Source organism: Vidua macroura, chromosome 25 (assembly GCF_024509145.1).
Source record: "Vidua macroura isolate BioBank_ID:100142 chromosome 25, ASM2450914v1, whole genome shotgun sequence".
NCBI lineage: Eukaryota > Metazoa > Chordata > Aves > Passeriformes > Viduidae > Vidua > Vidua macroura.
Genome location: NC_071595.1, coordinates 7,505,210 through 7,518,982, shown reverse-complemented (window position 1 = coordinate 7,518,982; position 13,773 = coordinate 7,505,210). Strand labels below are relative to the sequence as shown.

General features: G+C 45.1%; 1 protein-coding gene across 33 annotated transcripts in view; it reads left to right on the top strand.

The window, feature by feature from the left end:
• The window catches only part of EPB41 (erythrocyte membrane protein band 4.1), a 95,601-nt gene that overhangs the window by 53,911 nt on the left and 27,917 nt on the right, over positions 1-13,773 (top strand). For 19 of the 33 annotated variants that reach the window (XM_053998679.1, XM_053998671.1, XM_053998690.1 and 16 more), the window contains 10 exons: positions 1,196-1,271; positions 1,734-1,952; positions 4,121-4,208; positions 4,744-4,896; positions 5,685-5,782; positions 6,117-6,289; positions 7,778-7,894; positions 9,150-9,278; positions 10,499-10,606; positions 12,095-12,300. In XM_053998679.1, the coding sequence (XP_053854654.1) occupies positions 1,196-1,271; positions 1,734-1,952; positions 4,121-4,208; positions 4,744-4,896; positions 5,685-5,782; positions 6,117-6,289; positions 7,778-7,894; positions 9,150-9,278; positions 10,499-10,606; positions 12,095-12,300 (1,367 nt within the window). The remainder of the gene's footprint in view (positions 1-1,195; positions 1,272-1,733; positions 1,953-4,120; positions 4,209-4,743; positions 4,897-5,684; positions 5,783-6,116; positions 6,290-7,777; positions 7,895-9,149; positions 9,279-10,498; positions 10,607-12,094; positions 12,301-13,773) is intronic. The other 14 variants (XM_053998687.1, XM_053998685.1, XM_053998680.1 and 11 more) reach the window with 5 other exon arrangements.

The following is a 13,773-nucleotide window of genomic DNA, read 5'->3' as shown; positions in this document are numbered from 1 at the left end:
GAGCTGCTCCATCCATAAAATTCATCCAGTGAATGTAATGAATGGCAGCAGCCTGCTGTGAAATCTGGTCCCCTGGGGATGGGTTAAATTACTTGATTTTACTTGAAGTGAAGGTATTTTGCATGTACATACGAATGTGTGGACACCAGTGTGTGGTGGTTTAGGTAACCTCTGCTCCCTTCATTGTCACCTTGGAATCACTTGTTTTGAACTGTGTGTGGTGAAAACAACATGCCTTGTGTTTAATCCCAGTTATGGCATTGCATAAGAAGTAAATCCAGGAATGCTCCATTCCTCCTGTTCCCTGTGTGAGATTGGGATAAATCTCCGAGTGAGTTAAGTGCAGGGATAGACCTTCTCTTTCTGAAATAAATCTTATTTTGAACTAGTGTTAAAGGGCAGAGCAAGGGGAGATGTAACTATGGAAATCACTCAGGACTAGCTTCTACCAGGAAATGGGATTCTTTTCAAGGAAAAGAGAGAGCTACCTCTTTAGCTGTGTCATCTAGGCTGTCCATACCACATATCATGCCAATTCTATGTGTGTTTATGTGAATTCTGACTTAGTTAATGCCTGTAATGGTGCTATACAAGGTTTGCAACAAGGTGTATTTAAGCAATTAGGTCTGGACTTGAAAAGTTCTTCCTATCCTAGTGCTTTCTGTCTTCATCCAGAGGTTGATGCTTGTGTTTGGCTAAGTTTAAGCTGTGTCTGAGCACCTGATCCCAGCATTAGGCTGAGGAGTGACTTACCACCGCCTTCCTTGAACTTTGAAATTTGGGTTAAGCAGTAAACCAATCCATTAAATTGGTCAACCAACCAATTCATTAATTTATAGCCTATGCCTGACTTATCTTCATGAATCCCTTTTCAGTCAATGAAAAAACATGTCAGTCATTGAGCTTCTTAGCAATTAATTTAATTTTTGCCACAAGTTGTGGTTAATCCAGGTGATTTTCCCGACCTTGCTTTTTTCTCCTGCTTTTCTTACCTGCTGTAAATGAAATCACATCTTACACTTACACAGGTGTTAAGCTGCAGCCAGCTGTGAGAGCAAGCAGTATTGAATCAGTCTTGCATCTGCTAAACTCTGAAGATCAGATTGGCTATTCTCAGCTCTTTTTTATATCAACTGACCATCACAAAGTTGTCGCAGTGTGTTTATTTTTCTCAAGCTCTCTCTTGTCATTGCAGGAGGCCCCTGGGATTTTACCTTCAATGTCAAGTTTTATCCGCCAGATCCTGCCCAGCTAACAGAGGACATCACCAGGTGAGTTATCCGGGAATCCTACTGCCACGTTCTCCTGGATATGGAATAGAAATGTTTCATATTTGGGTGATTTTCCCTCCTTTGGGAAGGAGATCAGATGCCTTCACCATTTGGAGGGGGTTTGGTTTGCTTTTAGTGGATGTGAGGATTCTCCCACACTCCACTGGAGTCCATGTGTAAAGCAGTGTCATTTCTAACTCTGCCATGTGCGTGTTCATATAGAAAACTAAAATTCTTACCTAAAGCCAAGATTTTCTGGTCATAGTGTCCTTTACTCCCTTTGCAGAGTGGAAGTGACCTTGAATCCCCCATTCCTCCACGCTGTTTACCTTGGGAATAAGTAAAAATTGGAAACAAGCATTGTCATATGTTCATCCGTGGCATAAAAAAAGAGACTCTGATCCTCAAGTTAATAAATTTCTCTCTGTTCTCTGTGAATAGTATTTTCCTTTCTGCCCTCAGGTATTACCTGTGCCTGCAGCTTAGACAGGACATCCTTACAGGGCGGCTGCCCTGCTCCTTTGCCACCTTGGCTCTGCTGGGTTCCTACACGGTCCAGTCAGAGTTGGGAGATTATGATCCTGATCTCCATGGCCCAGATTACATCAGTGAATTCAAACTGGCCCCAAACCAGACAAAAGAGCTTGAAGAAAAGGTTGTGGAGCTTCATAAAACATATAGGTAAGGCATGGTGGCTGGAAGACTTGCTTGTGCACAGCAGCACAAATAAGGGAAATAATGGGATTTTCTGGTGTTTTCCCCACCTCTGTGAGATACAGAAAACATGTGGATGTCCCATCGCTGGAAGTGTTCAAGGCTATGTTGGATGGGGCTTGGAGCAACCTGGGATAGTGGAAGATGTCCCTGCTTATGGCAGGGGGTGGAATGAGATGATCTTTGAGGGCTCCTCCAGTCCAGAGCATTCTGTGATTTTATGATGACTCTGTGAACATTAACTTTTAACAAAAAATCTAATACTTCGGACAAAATCTTTCTAGAAGCAGGAACTATTTTTTCCTGCATGAAGAAGAAATTATGTTTTTAGAAAGCAGATGGGAAGTCTTGCAATTATTTAGTAACAAGTGGTTTTTTTTTCCCCCACAGAATAGTCATGAAAGTCGAGTTTAGTTCATGTGCAAATGCAAAATTTACTTGTTTTAACCTCGCCCTTTGCCTTTCTAAAATATATTTCTTTGGGATTTATGTAATTTTGGATTGTAGTTTGATCTCGTTTCTCTGTTTACACACTATAGCCTACAGCCTATTTGGGGCATTCTTTTACCACATTTAGTGAGTAACATTCATTTTCTAATGTGGAAGGATTCCAGGTGATCCAGGAATTACAAACTTGCAGTAAGTGTTTCCTAGTGCAGCCATGACCTGGGTAGGTGTGTCTGGTTCAGGTAGGGTTGAACAACTCCTGGGACTCTCCCTGGTAGCAGATTCAAGGGTAAACCTCGTCCTCATTCTATTTTGGACATATCTTCCTAGAAAGGAAAACATGGAGCAAAGACAAGACTTTCTGACAGGCAGATGGGGGCAAAAAACTGGAGCACATTGGGAAAGGTGGATGTGGGCTGTGGCTGTGACCACGCAACACCTCACTCAAGCCTGCAAATCAATATTTTAAATTGATTCCCCTCCATTTACACTGAGAGGAGAGGAAATGAGAGAAAATAAGTACTGGACCTCTGACAAGCTTCATGACTTGGAGTCAAAGGCCGTTTGCTGTGCTAGAAGTGGTGGATCACAGAGCTGAATTATTCATTCCCTCATCAGAAGGAGACTTTAATGTATAAGATACAGTTATATTTCATCTGTCTGCATGTGCAGGAGAAAGCAACACGTCCCCATTTAATTTCTGGTCTGTATTTTGTGAACATTAAACTTCAGAGGGTTTTCAGTGGGAATCATAGAATCATGGAATTGTTTAGGTTATAAAAGACCTTGAAGACCATTGAGTCCAGCCATTACCCAGCACTGCCAAGCCCACCACTAAACTATGTCCCCAGGTTTAACATCCATGTGTTCTTTGGGCATTTCCAGGGAAATCTCTGCTAAACTGTGCTCTGGCTCTTGCTACTCTATTTGCAAAGCAAGGCACATATCAAGATAGTGACTGTTCCTGGGGCTTTCCTACAAGATTGTCTTCATAGTGGACTTTGCCCTGTCTCCCACCGCTCAAACCTCTATTTACATCACTCACAAGATGTATGTGAGCGCTCAGTAAGGAAGACATCAAAGGAGGCTAGAAAATGAAATGTATGCAGCTGAATCCTCTCCCAGCAGAGCTGTTAATGTACCTCATACACCAGAAATGTACTAACAGGGACCCTTCAATAACGTTGATAATGGACTCCATTATCAGGATGTCTTTGTTAAATTGTGCCCCTCCTGCAGACAGGGCACCATCTGTTCCCAGAAAACCCTCATTCATCTGGTCCCCTGGTTGGAATCTCTGCTGAGTGGTTTCAGCTGTCTGTGTGTTTGGTTGGAGAACAATAGCTGGGTTTGGGGAGGTCTCGAGGCAGCCAGTCTGCGGGGAATAGGACCTATCATCTTTTGCTTAGTTGGGTTTCTTCTGCTGAATCAAGTTTTGTCCCCTCACTGCTCTTCCCCCCTTCCTTCTCTAGTGCCTTTACAGCTTCACAGGAATAAAGTGCAGCCGTGTTATTGGGATGTCTCAAAGCACAAATTTGGGCAGTGAGAGTGATTTCATAACTCATTATCTGGACACAGATTTGTTTGTGTTGAAAGCAAAAGAAAATCTAATGGATTTCATGAAGTCTGATCTGTCTCCTCTTAAAAGCAACAGTTTTGAGAATACCAATACCTTTCTTTTTCTGCAGATCCATGACTCCAGCCCAAGCAGACCTGGAATTTCTGGAGAATGCAAAAAAGCTGTCTATGTATGGAGTCGACCTTCACCAAGCCAAGGTGAGAGCCCAGCATGTGTGCACCTACCTGTGGATTTTGTAATTTGATTATCCTTCCCTTGCAGGAGCAAGTTTACCTGTTTTGGGAAGCTCCTTTGGAAAGAGAAGTATGGAAATACAGACATACACCAGGAATGCCTCAGGCATTCCTGCAAGAGAAGTGATAGTTTGTGGTTGCTTATTATTTATATGTCACAGGAAACTTTCTGCAGCTCCTTGTATAGACGGGTCTTTGCTCCGAGTAACTTAGAATAAATATGTATTCCCTGCCACATGAGCCTCTGTGCTCCAGGAAATGCAGGATGGGCTCTTGATGAGCCCTTTGGGCAACCATCAGAACAGGAGAGATCAGGAGGAGGGAGGAGGTTGTCAGGAAAAGCATGAAAGAAAAGGAAGAGTGGCCATGGAGCTGGGAGCTGGAATCTGGGTGGTGAGGAGATGAATTTATGGGAAGACCAGAGGGATAATTTGGAAGGCAGCTGTTGACATGAAGCTCATAAACCTGACGCTGCTTAAATCCTCATCTGCATTCCTAGGACTTGGAAGGAGTGGATATCACTCTGGGAGTCTGTTCCAGTGGCCTTCTTGTTTACAAAGATAAACTGAGAATCAATCGCTTCCCATGGCCCAAAGTTCTGAAGATTTCCTACAAACGCAGCAGCTTCTTCATAAAGATTCGGCCAGGGGAGGTAGGACTGGCTCCTGTGGGCTCCTGTCATCCTCTGTTTCCTTGGGATGCTCACTGTGTGTGTGTCCCTGGAATGGAGCGGGGCGGGGTCAGGCTTTTCTCTGCAGAAACGTTTGACATCGGGGTGTCTGGTCCCAGCTGAAGCGCCAAGCCAGCTGGTGACAGTGTAACAACGTGTCATCCAGCACCACCTCCTGGCATCGCTGGGTATTCCCAGCATCCAGGGAAAGGCGTGGGAGGTTGACAGATGAAACTGGGACAGAACTAACTCGTTTTTTGGAAACGGGGCAAGACAATGGTTCTTTGTCTTGCTTGCATTCAAAGAAAATAATTAAAAATTAGAATTAGCTTTTCACCTAAGTGCAAGAAGCAGGGAATGGATGCATTGGTGCTGCCTCCCATGAATGGGGAAATCCCTGGAGGCAGCCTGGTTACATCAGGGAGAGAGGCTACAATGGGGATCCGCCTTTTTCCTCTTCTTCCTCCTTCTCCTGGTTTGACTGCCATGACCCAGCCTTGCAGGGGGGTCAGTGTTTGACCTCAGCCCACAGCTGGGCAGGATGACAGGGGGGATAAACCTACAGCATGTTGCTCTGCAAATCCCTGTGCATCCTGAGGGATGCCCGGGCTAGTGGCCAAGCCCTCTCTTTCCTCTGACCTGAGGTCCTGCTGCACATTGTGGGGTGAGTTCAGCAGTTTGTGCCACAGCAGACCAGGGTGGTGGGCTGGGGACTTGGCTCCTACCACATTTATTTCCTGCTATACCTAAATAACTTATGCTTTCCACAGCAAGAGCAGTATGAAAGTACAATTGGGTTCAAGCTACCAAGTTACCGGGCAGCAAAGAAGCTCTGGAAAGTATGTGTTGAACATCACACCTTCTTCAGGTGGGTTTTCTGAACAGTAGCCTCACCCTGAGTAACTTAGTGCTTGAATTAAGTGTTGAAAATGAACATTGTTCCTTAGCTTTTCGGAAAAATGGGAGAGAAATGGTTTCAGGGACAGTAGCTGTTTATTTTGCAGAAAATTTTTAAGCAAGTTCTGCTTTGTAAGACCCATAAGTCCGAGATCTTTGGGTCATGTAGATGTGAGACATCATTAGTATGTACATTTCCTTGGCCAAGTGGATGCAAGAGACTCCTTTAATTTATATTTTAATTCTTCTTCACATGCCCCTTCCTGGCTTTGGAGGTGTGATTTTTAAATGTGTGTGTCTTTCAGGCTGACTTCCACTGAGGCCATCCCGAAGAGCAGGTTCCTGGCGCTGGGCTCCAAATTCCGCTACAGCGGCCGGACGCAGGCGCAGACGCGGCAGGCGAGCGCCCTGATCGACCGACCCGCGCCCCAGTTCGAGCGCACGGCCAGCAAGAGAGTGTCCAGGAGCCTCGATGGAGGTGAGTCAGTCCCTGCTGCGTCTTCTCTCTCCCTTCTGGAGTCCCCAGGATGCTGAAGTACTCCTTAAGGAACACCTGGATTCCCTGATGTACAAAAATGCAGGTGTAACTTGTCAGTGTAGTACAAGACCTTGTTCCTCCCCTTACGTGTTTGGGAATGATGTGCCTGTAGTGAGACTGAATTGGTGCTCAGCTGGTTAGAGCAGGGTGCTGGTAACACCACAGGAATGGGTTTGTTCCCCATATTGGCCATTCACTTAAGAGTTAGACTCTATGATCCTCGTGGATCCCTTCCAACTCAGAGTATTCTGTGATTCTCTGATTCTGAGTTGGACTTGATGATCCTTGTGGGTCCCTTCCAACTCAGAAAATTCTGATACATCACACAACCTTCATTCACATCAACAAAACCACCCAACCAAACCAAAAATTCCCCCAACACAGAATAAAAGTGGACAATTTGCACCTAATCCACCCCTTTTTCCTTCACCACAATTACAACAAGAATTCCCCATGATCATTCTGCTCTCTAACATTGTTCAGTATTTTTGCCCAATACCACTCCCAGTTTTTATCCTTATCTCAGTATCACAGCACTGTGAGGGCTGTTATGGGCAAATGAACTCCATCTCAGCCAGACCCAATGCAAAAATGCAAACCAAGGCTGGTCCCAGCAGAACTGACTGATGAAAAGAATTTAGGTAGGTGCTGAAGGCTTATGGCTAAGTTCTGCTTGTAAAGATATTTCTTCATTTGATCTCAAAGCATTTTCCTTTAGAAAATCAGAAATGCAGCCATTCTGTTCGTTTTGTTTAATATGAGTTCTTAAATTCTGTAGTTTTACGTGAGGGGGAGATTTTTTGATAGAAACTTTTTCAGTCTCTCCTAAAGCGATGCTCAGGTTGGAGTTGAGATGGGCTCATCTTTGAGATTTTTAAAAGAAATTGATAGCAGCAGAGGAGGTGAGGCATGGAAAAGGGAGTGCCTAAGTTTGGTCATCTGTATCACAGGGTATTAAGATCCCGTGAAAGAGGAGCATCCCTGTGCACCACAGACACCTGCCTGATGGAGCAGGGACCGTCTTGCTTTGATCCCTCAGTTTGTGCTGCATCCTGGGGGGACCAGGGCTGCTCAGCACCCCATGGCCAGCAGCAGCCAGGTTGTCCCTGCTTCTGGGCTCAGTGATCTCCTGAGCCTGGCTTTTATGTCGTGGAGCTGGAGGGAAGGGATGGTTCAAGCTCCATAAGGCAGCAAAGCCAATTCCAGGTTCCCTGGAGTCTGGGCACACGAGATTCCTCAGGCACGGTGCAAAGCAGCCCATTGACCATGCCATTATGACTCCAGATGAGCAGAGAAATTGCAGCTGCAGTGCTACACCTGGATGTCAGAGCTGGGAGAAGAGCAGCCTGGGAATGTGGCATTCCTGCCCCCTTGACATCTGTGCCTTTGCCACGCGGGCGGTTGTTAACATGTGCCCCGTTTCTTCAGCTAAACGTGCGACTCAAAAGGTTGAGTTCAGAGCCATAGAAGAAGAGAAGCAGAAGGAGGTGGTGGTGGTTGAGGTTCCTGAACCAAAACCCGCGGATCAGATCCGAGAGAAGCCAGGTATAGCTGTGGTGGTGGCTAAAACTCTCTGCAGTGCCTTTCCTATCCTGTACACGCTCATTTCTGACAATTTCCAATTTTCACCAAATCTGATGGCTTTCTCTCTTCATTTTTTTGCAAGAAGAGTTTCCCAGTGAGAGGAGACACAGCCCAGCTCTAGAAGACTCCTTACATTTCCATCTTGCACCTCATTAGACTGCAATTCCTTGGGGAGGTGGGGGAAAGATTAGGATGTGCTGGCACTTTAGAACTCTCTTGTTAAATGTGGGTAGTTTTGTATATATGGATTTGAAAACTTTAAAGTTTTCAAGTTTTGATCTTGAAACTTCTCATGAAGTTTCTGAAATTCTTCATCCCAGAGCCTCCTTGCCATTTTGGGTTGATTTTTTTTGGTGTTTGAGAAATGCTACCCATTTTGCTCTGTGGGGCTTATCTTTCTCTTAGAATAGGTACTATTAATAAATATGAATGTCCTTGAGAGGTGTGTAGGTACAACAGCACATTTGAAAACTCATAAGTGTATCACAGCAGCAGTGTTGCAAATATTTGCAGTCTTCATCACTTGGATAGTGACCACCTGTGGTTTGTTTGGGCTGGAGATAATTCATATACAAATGCTTTGGGTATTCTCCTACCACCCAGAATTTTTTGACTGCATTACTGCTTTTGACCGTATGACTGCTTTTCTAGTATATAGATCAAATTTTCATGAAATGTGGCAAACTTCCTCTTCATGGGCATTCCTTGAATCCTCAGTAATCATCATCTCCTGGCGGGGAAAGCCGATGCTGTAAAAGCAGAAGGTGGGGAATTTCAGACACCAGAGTAGATTTGAAGTTGATTACTCAAGTACATTTAATTAAAGCTGCTAGGTTTTGGATAGCTTTTTTGACTGGATGTGTTTTTCCTGGATTTTGCCAGCCAGCACCTGCCTCCCTCCAGACTTTGCAGGCAGAGCACTTCCTAGTTCCACACTCGAGAACTGTTCATGTGTCCCACGTCTCCTTTCCTGGGCAAGGAGCCCATAAAGCTTATTTTTGTGTTCTTTCCTCCTCTCATCCAATACACTGTTGGGTCTGACAGCACTAAAAGGACTGACACACAGTTCCGTGGTGGAAAATGACTATTGAGCTGCCTGCAAACCTCCTTGCTGTTCCCAGCTACTGACAAGGATCTCCTCACTCCTTGCTGTGGTGACCATCGTGTGTTTGTGTGGGTCCCCAACCCCCATTAACACCTGCAAACCTCTTTCTAGCCAAACACACTCTTGAAACTTTTGAAATGAAACCCATTGCAGAGGAGGAAGAGGAGGAGGAAAAGGTAGAGGTCGTTAAGGTTCCTGTTGTCAAGCCAAAGTCAGTGGAGCTGGTGCAGCCGCGATCAGGTACAGCTGCAGTGGTGTTTGGTGGCAGTGGCAGAGGCTCCTGTGCTGTTGCTGCTGAGGTGAAGTGATGCAGTGCTGTAGGACAGAGGTTACACTGGTTGTGGTGGTGTTTGTTGGCACTAAAATCACTCCTGGCTTTGCCGTGTGCTGCTTTTCGGGTGTGCTCTGGGTGCAGTGAGGGGGTGCCATGCCCTGGCTGTGTGTGGAAATGAGTGTGCAGTGGCCTCTTAAAGCTCCTCCCATACTGTCCCTTCTTGTGAAGTTTGTTCCCCTGAGCTGCAGGAGCGTACAGTGCCTGGGAATCAGGTTATGAGATCTGGGACTGCTGGAGGTCACCTATATTCCACTTTATTGCTTCACTAAGGAACTGCTACTTGCCTAGTTGGGGAAAGATGTCAAAGCAACATCGCTGCTGCAGACAGATCCATATTAATCACAATTAAAAGGAGAGTTGATTATTTGTTGCAGGAAGAGGAGATTGAAGCCATAGAGGGAGGTAACTGGGAACATCGCATGTTTCCTTGGTTGCTATGAAAACCACTGGAGAACAGTCATGGCCCCAAGGCTGCCAGAGTTCCAGGAATATTTGGACAATGCTTTCAGGCACTGGGTGGGATTGTTGAGATGTTCTGTGCAGGACCAGGAATTGGACTTGATGATCCCTGTGGGTGTCTTCCACCTCAGCAGATTCTGTGATTCTGTATTCCACGGGATGTGTGGCGGCAGATCGGACATCAGCTGTTGTCAGACCTGAGCATATCCAAGGCTCTCTTGCTGCAGCTGCCCCTTCTCATCCATCTCCTGCACTTTCCCTCATCCTGTCTTTTCTGCTCCCAGTAGGGACTGACTGTTGGTGAGGTGATAGCCATGGTGATGGTGATCAGTCACAGAATTCTGGAATGGTTTGGGTTGCAAGGGACCTTAAAAATCACCCAGTTCCAACCTATGTTTTATATCTCAGTGCTTTTTACTGTGTTTAAATCATGTGTCAAAATAGCCAAAGGCTATCATGAAAATGTAACTAAAATACAGTTCTGGCAGCCCAGAACTCATTGTTGGATGGCACAGGAGAAGCTTGGTGTCTGTTACCATTTTTCCTGCATGTCTTGATACTCTGGGAGAGCAGCAAGAGAGATGGCCCTGCAGATTTACTGGTGGCAATATTTCCTTTGCTGCTTCCTCTTTAAGGTGGCATTTTAACACATCCATAACTTTTTTAGCCAAACGTGATCTTGGCAGTATTGAGATAAGCCCAATTGAAGAGGAGGAGGAGGAGGAAGAGAAAATGATGGTGGTGAGAGAACTAGAGCCATTGCCGAAGGAGTCAGGTACCACTGCAGTGACAGCTTTGCACTCCCAGCATCCTCCTCATCCTGGCCATCCCTGCCATCTCACCTCTGTACAGCCTTCCCAGCAGCTGTCACTGCTTCCGTGACATGAATACACTGGGACACTGCACCTATGGTCCTTTGAAGAGGATAACACACTGTCTGGGTCACAGAAATGAACTGCTGTGCCGAGGAGCAGGGAGAGAGTGGAGCTGGCAGTGGTGGGGTGGGTTTTAAGGTTGTTTACAACAGGATGTGATGTCCAGGAGTTTGTCTTGAAAGTGTCATTCCAATCTCTGGAAATTCAGAAGTTTAAAAAAAATTGGTTTTTTGCCTCCACCTTGTACAATTTTGGCCTCATGGATACCTTATTCTCTCTATGTTTTATTAAGACACAGATGAGATGTTGTTACCTTTTCAGTACAACAGGAATTCTTACTAAGGAGTTGCTTGAAATTACAATTTTTATTTTAACAGCAAATTTTCTGTGAGTGACTGGCTGGACATGAGTGACCTCGTGTTGGCTGGAATATGATACACAGTATGGTCCTGCTGCAAACTGTGATTTCGGGAATGTGAGACCATGTCAAAGATATTCTTTATGTGACGGTATCTTTTTAGTGAAACATCCCTAAAAACCAACATCAGGAGAACCAAATAGCTTATTATATACCTAGGTGCACACAGGAAATTAATTTGGGCTTGCTTTGTCACACAGCTTTGGCTTGACTATTTCCTTGGGGTCGGGCAACTACCTGGCAAATCAGGAATTGAAGGAAAGGAGTGGGCAGTTGATTTTGTGTTCACCCAGTGCTTGCTCGTACAACGGTGATCCTCTGAAAAGATGATTTTTGGCAGCATGCTATTCATTTCTGCACTGTCACTGGCCTGGAGGTGCTGGGTATCTTCCCATGGTGCTGCCTTGAAGATACCCAGCTCAGACACACAGCCCCAGCCTGCCTTGAAACCCACCGGGAAGTTGCTGAGAAGTTTGCTAGAGCAATGCTTGTTGATTATTTTTTTGAGGGGGGTGAAAGCCTGTGTTTTTCTTCCAGAAGCCACCTGTTTCTGCGTGAGGAGATGCCCATGGGTACAGAACTCCTCATGCTGTGTCTTTTCTAGTTGCATTGGAATGGAGTCCATGTCAGTTGTGTGTGAAGGACCCAGAAATTCATGGCACAATGTCAAAAATAGATTTGCCTTTCTGGTGTGGCTTCTCTGCAGAGTGCAAGCTTGCTTTTTGTAAACCATCTGGTATGGGGTTTTATTTGATTTTATTTTAAACCATAAGGAAAATAATCTCAACTCTCCTGTATTAAATGCACAAGCTGCTTTGCTCAACATCTTTATTTATTTTCCCTTTTTTTTATCCTCCTCCTCCTTCTCCCTTTCTTTTAAATGACAGCACTGTAATTTGGAAAGACTTTGCGCAGTCCTTTGAAAAGTTACCTGCTCTGAACCGTGTCCCTGTCTGTCCCCCATCCTCAGCAGTGGCTGTGATAACCCCAGAGCGGAGTCCCCGGCCCACTTCAGCCCCGGCCATCGCTCAGAGCCACCCTGCAGAGCCAGCCCCAGCTAAGTCCAACGTGAAGGACATGGCCACATCTAAAGTAGGGAAGGAAACAGCAAAATCTGATGGGAGACGTGAAGAATATCCACTGGAGAAACCCGAGGAGCCAGTGGATGCCTCAAAGGTAGGTCAGAGCGGAGTCTCTTGGGAAGAGCATCGCTCAAGAAAGTCACCCCAAAGCAGCAGCTCTGTCCTGGGAGATGAGGGGTTTATCCCTCATCCCTCAGTGTCAGGTGGGAGCAGGCATAGGGGTCTGGGTGCCAGGGAAATCCCAGCTGTGACATTCCAGGTGGAAGAAGGAGCTACAGGGCAGTTGAGTATTGGTGGTTGTAGTCAAAGCAAGTGCAGCCTGCTGATAGATGGTTAAAAACACTGGCAAGAGCTGCACGTGATCATGGAAGTAGAGTTCAGAGCTCACCCATGGCCAGACTGTGCCCCCTGATTCCTGGTATGACAGCAGGAGGGAATTCCAGTGAAATCAGTGATAATGGATCTGATCTGCAGCCCAGCGCCGGAATGTTTTTCACCGTGATAGGCTTTTGCTGGGAGAGCTGGTAATACAGTGCCTGCAAACTGGACTAAAACTTTAGTTAGTTTAAAACTTGAAACTTGAAAATGGCACTGGTGAGACCTTGGGGAGATTATTGTTTAAATTCCATACTTTTAATGGTCATTTGATCTTTCTCCAAATGTCTGAGTTCTTTGCTGGGGTTGATACGTGTGTGCTGTTCTAATAAGTCAAAATAATGTGCAAAATTATTGCTGATATTACAGTGTCCTTAATATTCAGCAGATATTACCAACGTATTGAAACCTTGCAGTGGTGCAACAGAAGTGTTTGCCTTGAGACACAGTTTTCACATTACTCCAAAATTTAGCTGTTACCAGCATTGCTGGAACCACATAATACTAAACATATCACACAGTGGGTCTTGTGTGAGCATCTCCAGGGAAGATTCCTATTAATTAAGGTTTGGAGATGGAGGCGAAGAAAGGGCAGTTGCTTCAAAAAATTCCATGGCCCACGTGAACAGTGATTTTTAAATGAAACTGCTGAAGAGAGCTTCAGGCTGGCACTGTGGGGTGGGAATTAGAGCACAGAGATCCTGCCCTCCTATTCCTGCTCAGCTGCTCCCCCCATCATGTTACACTGAGAACGAGGAAATTTTACTTATCCCATCTTACTTATTACAGGTTTTTTCGTAAATGCTTAAACATTAGATTTTTTCTCCTTTAAATATAGTTGTGGGAGGAAAATGTGTATTTGAACTAAATTTACTGTTTCTCCAATGGAGCTGCATCGCTTCTTTTAACACCCACTGATGCTTTTGCCTTCAGAGTACTTGTCAATCTAGTTTCCCTAAAATACTTCCTTTAAAGTGTTAAGACAATCTTGGCTTTCTACTTATGGACAGGAAAGAACCTATTTTGTGATGTTAGGCTTGGTTTTGTAGCTATGCCTCTTCTTACTGCCTCCTCCAGCATAATACCTGTGATACAACCAATAATTTCTGGTTTTGAGAAGATCTGTGTTAATTTGAGCATGTTGCTTTGTTTGGATTTTCACTGGGAGATCCAGCTGCAAATGCCATTTGAA